A 15,931-nucleotide genomic window follows, 5' to 3' on the forward strand; every position below is an offset into this window, starting at 1 on the left:
ATGAAAAACTTTAAGACCAAACCCAACTTAGAGTTGGGCCAATTCACCCTGGCCCTGGTGTGTCACAGGCTGGCTGTGTCACAGGAAGGATCTTCTGATGATGAGAGGTGTACTCACTACCACCCCAAGTCAGCTCCTAGCTCTGCTGTGGCATCAGTACCACCACAAGGGTGGTTTTCTCACAGGTCAGGAGGCTACAAGAACGAATCCGTGCTGGTTCTCTGTGTTTCTCTGGGGGAAGATCCTCATTGAGGCTTCTCTAGCATTCTTCACGTGATTCTTTTGCAATTTCTACTCTGGGGAGCTCTGGTGACCTAGTGGTAAGAAACTGCACTGCAGTCCCAAAGGCATGGCGTTTGAATCCAGCAGCTGCTCTGAGGGAGAAGGAGGGGCCAACTCACCTACCTTGTGATTACAGCTTCTCAGACACCCCCAGAGGGTCAGCTGTGAGTTTAGATTTGCCATCTATCTATGCTTGTTTCTGGACCTCACTCACTCTTTAGATCTCAGAAGTGATTGGTTTAAGACACATACTACGATGGCATGGGTTATTAACATAACAAAGGAAATGCTATTTCCACATAACATTGTTGTTGTTGTTAACTACTGACCATCTAGAATTTTCTTCAGAGGCAGAAAATCCCAAAGGAGGAGACTGCCCAGCTTTCTCCCAAGAAGCAGGGGGTAGATTGGAACTATATGCCTTTGGGTTGTCAGTGCAACTCCGTACCACTAAGCCACCAGAGCTCACTCACAAATATAAAAGTCCATCGCCATCGAGTTAATTCTGATTCATAATGACCTTACAGGACAGAGTAGAACATTCCCCTAGGGCTTCCAATCTGTACTCTTCACAGAACAGGAGTCTATAGGGAGATGCGCTACTAACCAAAAGGCATTGCCTCTCTGGCAGGCAGTTCGAATCCACCGGCAGCTTCACAGGAGAAAGATGAGCAATCTTCTCTGGTGCGATTTGCAGCTTCAGAAAAATCTGTAGAAGGGTCAGTTCTGAGTCGGTTCTGACTCAGCAGCAATGAGCTTGAACTTGAACAAGGGCTCTGGTGGTGCAGCCCTTAGCATGCTGTGAGTTTCAGGTGGTTCAAACTCACTGGTGATTCTTCAGAAGAAAGATGGGCAGTCCTTAGTTGTGGGATTTACAGCCTCTGAAAACTCACTGGAGGGTCAGCTATGACTTGGTTCCAACTTGACACAATGCTTTGTTTTTATTTTTTCTTTCACATGTAAAGATTTATTAGGAAAATATTTACTTTCTGTTCCTCAAACATAATGCATGAGAATGGTTCTGTGAAACACACTGTGAATGAAGACTAGCTTGAAGCACAATGCATACTTCGTAACTCTGTAAGCAAGCCAATAAAAGAAAAAGCTTTTTGTTTTTGAAACAGTCTTTACAGAAGCCGACAGCCACTTTTCCCTCTCAAGGAGCAGCGGTGGGTTGGAAATAGGACCTTTACATTTGCAGCTGAGCGCTCAACCACTGTATCACCAGGGCTCCTTCCCACAGACACAGGCGTTAGGATTTATAGCACATATTTTTCAGCCTGTATGCAGAACAGATTATCCGGGAGGCTGGGCTCTATGAGGAGAAGTGTGGTGTCAGGATTGGTGGAAGATTCATCAGCAATCAACAGTCTGTGTTATGCAACCCTGCTTGCTGAACCTGAGGAGGACCTGAAGCGCCTGCTGCAGAGCGTCAAGGACTGCAGCCTCCAGTATGGACTGAGGCTCAATGTCAAGAAGACAAAGACTCCCACCACTGGCCCAATTGGCAGCATCAGGATGGATGGTGAAGAGATTGAAATTGTTCACAGCTTTAGTTTGTTTGGCTCCACAGTCAACACTCTTGGCATCAGTAGCCAGGAAATAAAAAGACGTATTGCATTGGGAAAGTCTGCTATTAGGGACCTCTCCAAAGTACTGAAGAGCAACGGTTTCTCTCTGGAGACTAAGGTGCATCTGATACAGGCCATGGTCTTTGCTATCACTTGTTATGCATCAGAGAGTTGGATAAGGAGGATAGAAGGAGAATTGATGCCTTTGAGTTGTGGTGCTGGAGAAGAGTATTGAGGGTACCATGGACTGCTAGGAAAACAAACAGATTCATCCTGGAAAGGGTTAAACTGGGTGGCTCCATGGAGGCAAGGATTCTGAGGCTCCGTCTAACATACTTTGGACATGTTGTAAGGAGAGACAGGTCCTTAGAGAGGGACATCAGGCTTGGCAGGGTGGAGAGACAGCACAGGAGGGGAAGACCCTCTATGAGGTGGATTGATTCAGTGACTGGGGTAATTGGGATGAGTGTGCTGGAGACAATGAGATTGGCACAGGACAGAGAAGAGTTTAGGGCTGTTGTACATAGGGTCGCTATGAGTCGCAAGTGACTCGACGGCACATAACAACAACAACAACATTTTGCAAAAGGACCGTGGGGCTGCTCCCCTTCCAAGGGATCTCTTTTGTCAGATGGCAGTTGCCTTCAGAGAAGTGAAATGAAGAATGGAGACCAGAGAATCTTCTGGAAAAGGCCCAGTGATTTTCCTCAGAGGAGACAATGGCGGCTTTCTGGGGGAATGCCACCTTCTTTCCCAAGGCTCCAGGTGGGAACTGAGGTGGCCTTGGCATCATAAATTGCGATCAAGCAAAGACATCTAAGAAGGAAATAATATGGGCTCGCTGCGCAGCCTTGGCAAGGATCCTGAAATCGTAATGGGCTTGGGCAATTTTTTTCACATAGCGCTGTAAATTCCTAGTGTCTGCCTTATCTTCTTATCATGCTATTCAAGGGACATTAAATGGAGAAAGATGCGGAGGCCACTAGTTAGAATAAAGCTGGGATGAGGAGGAAGCTCAGGAAAAAATGTGTCTGATGCCACGATTCAGTTTTTAGTTCTTCTCCTCAACTTCTTGCCTTCAAACATGCCCCTTTTTCTGCCACAGAAGGACTGTGCCAACTACCAGCTGAGCTCTCTTGCTTCCCCAGGTGGAAAGGTCGCCAGATGACCTGTGGGGTGGGGCGTGGGTTTAATCCCCCCGTTGCTGTAATGTCTGGACTTGGTCAGCTCCTCCGTTTCATCCTGGCCCCATCAGGAACTGGTTGCTCCTTCATCTGCATGTTCTCCTTCCTGGTGCCCCTGCTCATCTATTCCCCTTCTACTTCTCCTTCACTGCAAATGTCACTCCTGGGGGCCAGTGTCCCATCCATGGCCCTGAGCTCATCTTTGAAGGTCTCACCCATGTTCACACCTACTCCAACAACCCTTCGCTGCAAGCTGGTCTTTCCTGTTAGACTATAACTCCATGTCAGTCCCAGGGGGTGATCATTCCCATGCATGTCAAGGCTACTGACCAGGGGCTGGAGACAGACGTATCTCTCTCACTTCCAGCTCTGCTTTTGCCCAGTGATTATTATATATTACTAGTCTCCCCGGTCATGCAGCATGCCCAGTCTCATAAGTACTGGGGACAGAAGCCCATTTTGTGTGAAGACTATCATTGGGTGATGTTGATTCCAGTTCATAAGGATTGTATCTAACAGAGTGGAAAGGCCCCAGAGGGTTTCCCAGATTTTTGTGTTGGGTTGTTAATAAAGAAGTCCAAAGTTCAAGACTGCCAATGACTCTGCAGAGAAGAGAGATGAAGAGACCCCTCCTGTGGAGATACACAACCTCTTAAACCTAATGAAGGGTCACTATGAGTCAGAATCAGCTTGGCAGCAGTGGGTTGAATCTTGACTGGAGCCAATTGTCAGGTCTTTTTCTTGCAAAATGACTGGTAGATCCAAAGCCACGACCTTTCTCTTAGTAGCCGAGGGTTTAACTGCTGCATCACTAGGGCTCCTGGTATTATGATTACTGATAGTAAACCCTTGGTCATTGTTAGTTATCACTGTTGGCCCTGGAGAAGGTTTTGTAGCCCCCTCGAATCAGCAGCACTGGATCTGATATGATCACTCTGTCCTGAGCCAACCAATGTGAGCCTCTCCCCACCTTCCCCTGCAGTACAGGGGAGAGGGGTGCAGTATGTCTTTCCTGAGGGTCTTGTCCCAGCAGCCCAGACTGTGGAACCACCTTGCAACAGCATGAGCCTCCCCGGCCTGGGGACCACAGCCCTCACGAGCCACAGGCCAGCAGGAATCTTTGCCCTGTTTCTCCTATCATTCAAGTTCTCCTCCTCTTCCAGGAAGTCTTCCCTGACCACTCTGGCCTATTCTACACTCTTCTCCTCTGGACGCACCACATTTGCCTCCCTTATGTGCCACCTCCAAGGTGCATAATTTTGGGGTCAGATATGCCTTTGACACTGCAGGTGTTCCCACTCTAGGCTATCCTGTAAATGGGGGGCAGGGTATTTCCACTGATCACTATAGTTCATGGGTAAACCAGGAGCTCATTTAAGTCCATTGTTCCCAAGCACACCATCAATATTTGACATCAATCAGGCATGATGACTGAGGGGTATGGACAGTGAAGGGTCATGAAATGAGAGGTGGTGTGACTTGGGCTTTGTGACAAAAGAATGGCATGGGGGTTGGAGAATGGCCTCTGGTCTCTGGCATGGGGACCCATTCCTGATAAAGCAATCATGTTGTTGTTGTTAAGTGCTGTCGAGTCACAGACAACTCATAGCAACCCTATGAACGAAAGACCTGAACACTTGTATTACCATTTCTCCACATTCATAGATTTTCTGGAGGCAAGCTACTTTGGAAGTGGATGCCACTCCTGCTTCCAAGCTTGTCTTAACTTAATCATAGACAAAGTCAAAAGCTATTTTTTTTCTTCTCTTTTGCTCACTGCTGCACATACCTCTCAGGCCTTGTCTCTGGAGTCTGTGAGTTCCCAAGGTCAGGGACAGTATCTGTTTAAATGGCTTGGACCAGGGTTTGTAAGAGTTGGGCCCAAAATGTAAATGAACTTTGTAAGTAAACCAGTATAAAATACAAATTTTATTTTAAATGGAAAAAAAAGAGTCAAGCCCAAGTATAGTCCAGACCCACCTGTCCTTTGTCTTTGAATATCCCTTATTAAGAACTCCTTGACCATCGGTTTCTTCTTCTGTGAAAAAGCCTGGTTAATGCATCTCAGCTCCAACTCCCCACCAAGCTGAACATGAAGTCCCCAACAAAGAGTTGAGTGGCTCTAAGTCAGGGCTTTGGTGCCTTCAGACCACATAGAGGGGAGAAGTGAAAGTCAAGGAGACCTCTCTCCCACCTCCTCCTGCACATACTGCTGCTCCTCCTCCTTCTTTTGTGGCCGAGTGTAAGGGGTGGAGCTCAGAGGGCAGAAGACCCAGGACTAACCCCACACTCAACTTTGACAGCCCTAAGAGCCAAGTTCAGAGGCTACATCAGCAGGTGGGGGCACTCAGGGTCCACTGAGTCAGAGGCACCTGCTCTTCCCTGTAATCTGGAACAGGGGGCCAGGGACTCCTCAGGCACCATTTGCGGCAGGTGCCAGCCTAACAGCAACGTCTCTTGGTGCCCCGACGCCATGCCAAGGACCACTTCATGCAGCGAGCCCCACAGACACTCACGTCTCGATAACGTGGTGCTGTTCCAGTGTCCACACAGAGCTGCTCCTTAATGCTTTACCTCCCAGCCACTTCAATTTTACCCTGATGCAACATAAAAACAGCTGCTGAGCAAAAAGCCTCAGGTGTTTTTTATGAAGCGATAAACACTCTCTGTTTTGGAAAAAAAATTAAAGGAATGTTGAACTGTGCTATGTATGCATCTTGGGATGGTGTACTGGTGGAGGACCCAGCTCAGACTGAAGAGAGAAGTCGCCACCATTAGGATGATGCTGAAGACGGAGGGGTGGAATGTAGACACCTGTTGGGGCCTTGGGAGGCAGGAGGTGACTATGCTCAGTCCCCTCTGTGACCAGCTCACTCCTGGGCAATCTTGAGGGCCGTGGGCATGGTCTCTATTGCAGTGAGCTCCTAGACTGACAGAGGAAGGCAGTGGGTGGCCGACACACAAGTTTCAAAAGAGCAGATGATTCTTATTATACTGCAAGTATATCTGGGCTGTGGAGGGGTGTTCACAGGGACAGAAGTGTTGCCATGGTCACTCACTGCTCTTCACACCTGCCCTCACCCCCTTAATGAGGTCCAGGATGCAGAGGTGGGTAGAGGGGAAGTGAATTCATATTTGTGAGGGGCTGGAACAGTTCACTGGGCTCATGGAGATGCAAGGACAGGAAGTAGAGATGTAGGGCCTCATATGCCCCCACTTTCTGGTCACCTAACCTTGAACAAGGTCCCCAACCTTTTGGTCCCTGACACTCCTTGTCTGGTAAAAGGAGGTAATAAGGGTACTGCTATGGGGCATAGCTGAGGGCAGGAATGGCAGCTTAGATCCTGGAGTCACATCCTAACCTGTTGTCCATTAACTGTGTGACTGTGGAATTCTAGAAGTCTCAGTCTTCTCATCTGTGAAATGGGAACAGGTTGTGGAGATTCCAGGGAATCATTTGCCAATGAATCATGAAGCCGTTTGGACTTGAACCCTCAACCTTTCAATTGGCAGCTGAGCTCACTGTTTGCAACACCTCAGCGGTGATTCAATGAGGTGCAGATAATCTACCTGATGTGATCTGTGTACACTGGTGGGGAAGGAGGGCTGGTCCAGTTATGGGAGCTCAGGGTGAGCCAGGCAACCCAGCCCTCCAGGACTCCAAACCCAGTGCTCCTCCACAACCCCAAACACCCTAATACTAAAAACCAACAGATTCCAACAATCCAAGAGTCCCCTGCTCCTGGGAGTCCCAGCTCCCCCTCTTCTGCAGCAGCACTTATGCTCTGAAGGCATTGGAGAGATTTACCAGAAGAGGCCAGGAGTGAGCTCCTGTGCCACCCCCCCCACCCTCCGCCAGCCAGTCTTGGCAGCAGCCAATGGCCCCTAAACAGCAGTGGCAACGGCAGACACACGGGACACACCCCCTGTTCCACTCGAGCACAGAAAACATTCATTAAGCATTTTAGAGGACAAGGGCACAAAGAAAAACACTCATTAGAAGCAGAAATAGTTTCCAAATGAGCCATCCAGAATGTGAGGAAGTCTGGGCTGACGTGGGGTTGGCGCTCGGATGGGTAACAGGAACCAGAGGATAAAGTGGGGGACACCGGGGGCCCAGAGGAGAGGGCAGGGAAGACCAGAGAGCCTCTGCCAACCACTGTGGTCACCATGAGAAAATCCCAAACAGGAGCGCCCGAGAGCAGCGGACATGGGGTGCAGGGGCCGTTCTGGTCCATCCCACCCCTTGGCAGGATGTGGCCGGAGGGTCTACTCCTCTTCAGGCTTGACAGCGCTTGGGCCTGAGGGCTGTAGAGACACTGGATTTGATCTCATATGTCAGGAGCAGAGACAAGAGAAAGTTGAGGGGTGGGTCTCAGTCCTGAGCTGTTGGTGACCACTGGGGTGACCTCAGGCCTGGCCCATCCCCTCTGGTCTCAGTGACCCATCTGAGCATCAGTAACTGAGCTCAGGGGGCCTGAGGGCTGAACAGCTCAGACACCTGAAACTCACTTGACAAGAAAGTATGGCAGTGACCTTTTCAAGGTCAAGGGGACCACCACTCCCTCTGCCCACCCCAGCCTAACACCACCGTCATCAACACCGCCATCATCAAAGGCAAGGCTGCTGGTGAAGCGACTGGAGGCCTAGCTCTGCTCCAGCTGCAGAACTGCTCAACACAGAAGTTTGGGACCCCGTCATGGGCAAGAAAGGCCCATGCTCTGGGCACCCTGAGTTGTTCTGGGGACCCCGTCATGGGCAAGAAAGGCCCACGTTCTGGGCACCCTGAGTTGTTCTGGGGACCTCCCATGGTGCCCCTGAGCATGCAGGGACCTTGTGCACCCCTACACTGGGCAGGCTTCAGGACCCCCAGGTCTAGGAAAGGGCTCTGGTTCCTTGCTTGTCTCCTTGCTCGAGTCTTAATAAAACATTTATTAGCAATGAAGGCAGAGGGCGGAAAGAGAGCTCTTCCCTGGAAGCCTGGAATCCAAAACCCCAGGAATCAAGTCAGCTCAGCATCTTCCTTCTCCTCCCAGAGCTTGGTTTGGAACCTCTGCTGTGGGCGGGGAGAGGGGGCAGGAAGTAGGAGCCCCCTGGCCCAGGGATGAGCAGGAGGCCTGTCTGCAGCAGTAAGCCTACCCTCGTCTGCTTGCTGGTTCCTGCCCCAGTTGTGGGGTGACAGGTGAGGGATGCTCTGTGGCACGGAGGAGCTTGGGGGAGACAGAAGACTCAAGTCTCCATGCAGAAAGCTCACAGGTGGGCTGGAGAGAAGGTGTGAGAAAAAATGGAGCCCTGGTGGTGCAACGGTTAGCGCTTTGTTGCTAACCCAAAGGCTGGTGGTTAGAACCCACCAAGAGGCTCATCAGGTGGAAGAACCAGAGATCTGCATCTGTCCATAAAAATTCTGACCTATAGGGTGTTTTAGGGAGCATTGGTGGCCTAGTGGCAAGAAGCTGCACTGCAACCCTGAAGGCATGTGGTTCGAATTCACCAGCTGCTCCATGAGAAGATGGGCAGTTTGCTCTTGTGCGATTAACTGCCTCTGAGAACCCACTGGAGGTTCAGCTGTGGGTTGGTTCTGACTTGATGGTACACAACAACAATATGGGCCATTTTATTGTGTCAAGGAGGTCACTAGAGTCAGAATCGACCAGAAGACATCTAAGAACAACATGCAGGAAGAAGTCCCTGCTGGGCTATGTGGCCGTGGAGGGATAGCCAGCTGGAAGGTCTCAGGGGGACAGGAGTGGCCTCACGACCACTGGGTTGAGGATGTGAGGGCAGGACCAACCGAGGCCTCTCCCTGCAGGCCCTCCCCTTCTCTCAGAGGGAGCTCTGCTTCGTCCCCTCTTTCGTACAGTCTCCCCATTCCACTCTCCAGCTGGCCCTGCTCACTTTGGGCCTGGGGGCCTCGGTCAGTTCGCCTCGCTTTCCCCATAGCGTGTTCAGAGGCCGAGCCTGCTGTGAGGCGTGGGGCCACATATCAAAGCTGGGCCCTTTCTTGCTCCCCTTTTGCTGACTTTCTGTCTAGCAATGGGTGTCAGGGACAGACTTGTGCCCATTTCTATCCAGGCCAATGTCTCTCAGTTTCTTTCCTATTTAACACCAGAGAAATTAAACCTGGCCACAGCCGTCATTATCCTGGCGTTGTAATTAGCACTAGAACAAATTGCCCCGAGTGGCGCCGGCAGCCGCCTTCACTCTCTGCTTCGACCTGGAAGGACACCACACTAATTGATTTGGCCTTGGCCCCTAAACTTCCACCGCCCAGCAGATGGGGGGCAGCAGGGCTTCCCACCTACACGCATCCCTTCTTTGTGACTAATCACAGAAACAAGAGTGATGATGCTTGAGGACGCAGATGAAGTGGGGGAGGGAATGACAAGTCCCATGGGGACAAGGGACAGAAATATAGAGGTCCCAAGTCAGCCATGGAGACACGTGGCCTGTGATACAAGCCTTTGGGGAGACTCTGCTTCCTTGCCAGATGGAAGGTAACATACCCAGACACACATGAATCACCCTAGGTGCATCTCCAGCACACAGAGGCAGGAAATTGAAGTATAAGGGAGGGGAGGCCCGAGCAGAGATGCAGGACTCCCACTTCTCACCCAGCCTGAAAAGCCAGGAACCGCTCGGTCTGGGGGCGCCTGGCTTAAGGGGCAGAGTGCATGGAATGCAAGCTGAGAAGTAATGAGCTCAGCCCTCACGGCTGCCCCATGGCGTCTGATTCCAGGAAAGTAAATCAGGGAAATTAAAAAGCCACGAGAGTGTGATGGAAGGAGAGGAGGCAGGCGTGTGCGTAGGAAAGCAGGCCTGGAGGAGAGGAAGCATCTGGAAACGCAGACAGCCGTGGCTGCGGTAGAGGCCAAGGTGGTAGCCAGTCAGTCACCTTCTGGGACTGCTGCTCCAAACAGGGACAATAATGCAACTGGGGTGGAGAGAAAACACAGGCAAGAGGTGTCCTGAGGGGGCTGCAGGGTAGTGAGTGGGGTCGGCAGGGCCAGAGGGGAGTTCACAAGGGCTGCAGCCTGCTTGAGATGAAATGTGGTTCCCTACAGTCTCATCCCAGGTGCACAGGGATGTTGCTTTGACACCCTAGGGCTCTGTTCCTGCAGTGGGACCCTCTCTACACCTAAAGGCCCAGAGGAAAGAATCACTGTGACACATCTCAGTATGCCTTTGAATCTGTTCTTCTGATCAAAACATTAGCCACCCCATCCATGACCTTCACATAGAAGCAGGTTTGATGTTAGGACGCCCAGTGCTGTCACATCAACCTCCCAGGGGACCAGGAGAAAGGCACCGGTTAGGGGCTGGCATATCTGCAGACAAGCCCACCTCTGACCAGCTCAGGCAGAAGCAAGGACAATGATTTCTGGGACCTGAGGTAGGGGTTGGTGGAGTCCTGGATGGAGGGCATGTTGAGGCTTGATATTCATGGACAGTGTTCAAGCTACCCTGGTGTGCGAGACCCCTTGTCCAGGTCTTTCCTGACTTGAACAACAGTGGGGCCTAGATGCAGTGATTCCTGGGCAGAGGACCCTCTTGAGTGATAGTGCTGGACCCCGGGGGACAGGTTCTACAAAGAGGAATCATACATCAGAAGAAGGTTCCAAAAGGACTCAGACCCCAGCTAGTTGCACCAATCTTTCAGGCCTTTCCAGCTGCACTGGTCCCTTCTTCCCCAGCAGCATCAGCATCAGTTTGCAACACCAGACCAGCCAGCTGGCCAGACCACCTTTAACCAACACGAGGCTGAGCAGGCTTCAACACGGACCATACCTGGCTCACCACAGTTGGGCACAAACCCCATGCAAACCCGGTGATACAGAAACAGGGAGTCTTTTCAAAGAATCACAATTTGGGTGGCTCCCACTCACCACTTCCTGCAGCCACTCCATGGCAGACATCACAAATCAATTACAGAACTACTTCCCACTGAACCAGATGTGCCTCCTCTCCCAACAGCCACGCCAATCCATCAACCTGACCGTCACCGGCATGCCTCTGGAAGCCCGTTTTCCACAGTACTTATGACTAACCCATACCCAACAGGCATTTCACAGGTGGGAACAGGATGCTCAGCCTTCTATCTTGGCTCCACTGCAAACAACACGGGCATCTTGGATGCACTTGAAGTGCCTAGTGAATTGCTTTCTCATAGAACGAGTGAGAACCACCCTGGACACCTTCCTGGCACCTTATAACACCAGACCACACACAACGACGGCCCGACTCCCCAAGGCCGGAGTTTTCTGCAGGCAAGTTCGTCAGGGCCTGTCCGCCCAAAGCCACGCAGCACACAGGACAGCATGCCCACTGAGCGCCCTCCACGGACCCTTCCCCAGCACCAGTGACAGAAGAAGAATCCAATCCCAGCCACCTACCTGAAGGAGCCAGTAGCACCTCCGGTGGAAGGTGGGGATGATGGAGGAATGGACATAGCAGCCGTACAAGCACTAGGGAGAAAGGAAAAACGAGAATTCAGTTGGAAAGAGGGAAGGAAGGAAGGCAGGAAGGAAGGGAAGAAGGAAGGGAGGGAGGAAGGAAGACGACGCAACAGAGGAGAAACAAGAAGGGGCATGGTCACCAGGGTGGCCCAGGGGTGCCCTGACGTCTGTCTCCAGAACCAAGACTAAGGCTCTGGGGCAGGATCTAAGAAGCATCCTGGGAGATGCCAGTGGGCACACGAATTACAATTGGCACCTTTACCATCTGAGAAAGTAGGGAATGCCAAGGACCAGGAAAGCCCACATTTGTTTATCATTTTAGGAGTTTGAAGTTACTCTAAAGTTCCTACCTAGATAATAGGTTAAGAGCCTATAGGGTACAGAAGGCGACCGTAAGACTATAAAATCAATTATAACATACTCCAGCACACCGGCTCCAAACTTGCCCAGGCTGAGGCTGCTCCAGGGCTGGTAGGATCTCAGATCCTGCTGGGAAAGGGGTGGCGGCGAGCCCCAGGATTCACTGACAGAGTCTGAGTTACAGTTGTTGCCTGAGCCCACTTTTTGTCTTTTAATGACAGTTTGTATATTTCCTTACGCATATGTTAGTTTCTTAATTTCTTTTTTTCAGGATGCTCTGCATCTTTTGCAGATGAGCTGGATTTGACAAACAGCCAGAAGCTAGACAGAGCCAGGTAGAGAGTAAGGTGAAAGTCAATTCAGGAGTGGCACTGAGGGTGGACTTTGAGGAGGGACAAATGTTAGGTGGCTGGTCTTTAAGCTCCAGGGTTGGTGGGGAAGGGTCAGCGTGTGTGTGAGCATGCCACATCCACGTGGCCCAGCTTCTGGGACATCGGGGGCCAGTGCCTGGAACACCACAGAGGCAGCTCGTTACCAGAAATGGAGCAAAGGGATCCCCTAACAAGAGCAACCAACCAGGTACTCTTCGTAGTAGAAATCGGAGCTTTTGAGCAGGAAGCAGGGGCCCACCCTTAAGCAGATCATCAACTTCAAGAACAAAGGCTCAAGGCAACAAATTGCCAGAACCCAGATCAAAGCCAGGGTCAAAATCTTGTCTTTTGTCACTTCCAGTTCCAAATAGGAAGGATTTTTCTTCCATCTCCTTTGGAGTTGCCCTGGCTTTGAAGGCACATTCTAGGAGGGGAAAAGAGAAGGCAGGGCCAGCAAAGCCTCACAGTAAGAAGAGTGGGAGCCCATCTTCCCAAGCAGCTCTCATTCCTTATTTGGGTCCCACTGAGCCTCCCAATCCCCAACCCCCCAGCTCTCCAGAGAAATAGCCAGTGGGTCTGGATCATTTCATTAGATATGAACTATGGCCCCAAAGAGACCATGTGTGGTTTGGCTAGGCTAGGAGTCCAGGTAAACTCTGCCTGTCTGATTAGCAGGGCTGAAAGAGAAATCATTTCAGACTATGGGATTCTGGCTGCAAGAAAATCAGATTTCCAATATGTTAGAACGTTCACAGATTGCTGTCAGCTGGGACTGAAGCCCTGTACAAAGCAAACAAACAAAGCGGAAATTAATTTAAACAATTCCCTTGCAATTCTTGCCCATGAAATGTATTTATTATTAAGAAGACAATATTTTCCCCCCCCTCCTAACTTTGCTGCTTTTCAATACCCTGTGCCTTTCGAGAACTCATTCTTTTCTCATCAAAGTTTGGACATTTTCTTAGGAGCAACCCACCCACAACTTTAATTGACTCTTTTCTTTTGGAATTTGCATATTCTCATTGGCAAGAACATTATTTTTACTCATGCAATAAGCTCCAAACAAACAAACAAACAAACACCCCTGTTGTCACTGAACGATTTCAACTCAGCGACCCTACAGGGCAGAGTCCTATAGGATTTTCAATGCTGTCACCGCTATAGAAACAGACAAGCACATCCTTCTCCCAAAGAGCAGCTGGTGGATTCAAAGTGCCAACCTTTTGGTTAGTGGCCACGTGCTTAAGTATTGTGTCACTAAGGAGACACAGATTGTGGCAAGAAAGTCTTCAAGTCATTTGGAAAGAAAAGACTTTGCGGCCTCTCTTCCTCAGGGTTGGCTGAGCCTTGTTGTTGTTGTTAGATGCTGTCCAACCGGTTCTGACTCAGTGCAGCCCCATGTAAACCATGCACCAGCCTCACATTTCTGCAGAGTTTAAGTCCATGGTTGCAGTCACTGCGTCCGTCGTTCCTTGTGCTGTGGGTCTGCCTCATTTTCACTAACCTTCTCCTTTACCAAACATCATGTCCTTCTCCAGGGACTGACCCCTTCTTGATAAACTCTTCTGCCGAGATAATGATGCCCCTCTTTACTTGTCTCTCTCTCTGTACCACCCGCCGTCCCCACCTTTTTGCCTGGTTTGGGTTTCAGCAACATGGAACCCCACCCACACTTAGGAGTTGGAGGGAATTTAGCAACACCTGCCTGGAGTCCACGGGTGCCAGTCCAAAAGCAGCAGTGTGGTGTCTGATCTCCCCTCTCTCCCCTCAATCATCCCAACCCCTCTCTCCCCTGAACCATCTCAACCCCTCTCTCCCTGGCCCTATGCCTGCCCAGAATGGCCCAGCACCATCCGATAAGCAAAATGAAGTTGCCAAGAAAAATTGCCGTTTCTATATCAAGGCTCATACATTTTAATCAGAGGAACCCTCGGGGCCTTGCTCAGAACCTAGTTACTCTATTTTTAGATATTACGTGAACTGCGGTGGTGATCTGCTGTGTCTGGGCTCATCAGATGAGAAGCACAGTCTTAGGAAGCTGGGAGCAGGGTCCCTCAGCTTGAGGCAGATTCCCGATGAGAACAAGCTATGCCCGATGCTTCAACGCCAAACCGGATGTAGTTGAGTCCATTCTGACTCATGATGACCTCATATGTTACAGAACTGTGCTCTATCGGGTTTCCTTGGATGTGATCATCAGGGGAGCAGACTGCCAGTCTTTTCTTCCACAGTACCATTGGATGCGTTCAAACCTATCACCTTTTGGATTAGGGATTGAGAGTAAACTTGTTTGTGCCACCCACAGATCTTTCAGATGCATCGAATGAGGAGAGGAGTAAAGCTATCTCAAAGGTCTCAAGAATTCAGAAAGTTCAGGGGCATGTGATTGCTTCTTTTATTGCTTGTTCTGTGTGACAGCTCATTTAGGGAGCTGACTGCTCTGACTAGGAGCTTCTCACTCCTCAGCGGGGCCAGATCTGTCCAGTCTGGTGCAGCCGAAGACCCGAGGTATAGCAGAGGCATAGCAGCCTGAAGGCTACAGACTTTCAGAATTTGCACATTCAGTGCAACTATTCTCCAAAGCATGGCTCAGCGTTTAGTGCTTGAAGGGTTAAGCTTCATTCTCAGGGAAAGCAGACTTTCTGTTTGAGTAGCTGGTTGACTGTCTCTGTGGGGAAAGAGGCTTATGGTAATCCGCTTTGCACAAACTGGAGTCACTAAGTAGGAGGGGAGAGGGAGGGCGATCCTTCTGGGGTTGGAGACCTGGCTGGGACATCAGCTCTGCCTCTCACCAGGTCAGACGCTCCTTGTTTTTCCAGGCTGTAAAATGGGTACCATCTCATATTTCCTTGTAAGATGGTTGTCAGGGTTACAAGATGACCGATGCTCCTGGCTGTAGTCAGCTTCAATAGTGTCAGTAGCGTCAGTCACAGTCGCTGAAGCACTTCCGTGGCCAGGTTGGGGGGGGGAGGGGGAGGAAGAAGCAGTCATTGTCAAGGTCATGACATAGCACAGCCTTCAAAATGTGCAGGGATCAGCCAAGGCGAGGCTGTTTTCAGCAGCAGGAAGAGCATGTGAGGAGGAAGGAGGATGAGCCGGTGAGTGGGCTGGACCTGAGCTGTCAAGATCTTGGATTGATCGGAGTGCCCCTTGCCGAGAGGAACATGGCTGAGACAGAGAGAGGTCACAAAGGACTTCGTGGGCCACAGTGATGAGCCTGGCTCTATTCTAGGGCGGTGAGGGACAAAGGAATGGCATGGCTACCTTTGTGTTTTGGAAAGCTCCTTCTATCAGCTGTATGGCCAGCAGACCAGGGAAGAGCAAGACTGGGATCACAGACCAGTTTGTGAGCATTCTGTGAACCCAAGGGACATGCAGTAGTTCTTGGTGGCAGTGGCAATGAGGATGGAAAAGAATGGATCTGTCAGCTCTAAATATGATGCTGGCCTTTATGGTGGTCCCATTCACCCCAGAAAACCTGGGGTGCAGCAGGCTAGAGGACAGAGAAGTCAGATTCCTACTTAGTGATGAAGACCTCCCAGGAGAGAACAGCGGGCTTCAGCGTGAGCAGAGATCTGGCCCTTGGTGTGGGCTGGAATTGGCTGGCTGGGCATCTTCATGGCAGGGGTGGCGTTGGAGGCTAAAGAATAGCTGAGGCCAGGGGCTGGGTGTTACCCAGGATGCTCCTGTCATGCAGCCTTTTCAAGGGG

At 50.6% G+C, this 15,931-nt stretch overlaps 1 protein-coding gene across 1 annotated transcript in view; it reads right to left on the bottom strand.

Annotated features, from left to right (window-relative positions):
• The window catches only part of CAMTA1 (calmodulin binding transcription activator 1), a 1,380,526-nt gene that overhangs the window by 406,654 nt on the left and 957,941 nt on the right, over positions 1-15,931 (bottom strand). The window contains exon 6 of the mRNA XM_006885914.1: positions 11,428-11,499. Within this exon, the coding sequence (XP_006885976.1) occupies positions 11,428-11,499 (72 nt within the window). The remainder of the gene's footprint in view (positions 1-11,427; positions 11,500-15,931) is intronic.

Source organism: Elephantulus edwardii, unplaced genomic scaffold, assembly GCF_000299155.1.
Source record: "Elephantulus edwardii isolate Elephantulus edwardi_28Jun2011 unplaced genomic scaffold, EleEdw1.0 scaffold00045, whole genome shotgun sequence".
Classification (NCBI taxonomy): Eukaryota; Metazoa; Chordata; class Mammalia; order Macroscelidea; family Macroscelididae; genus Elephantulus; species Elephantulus edwardii.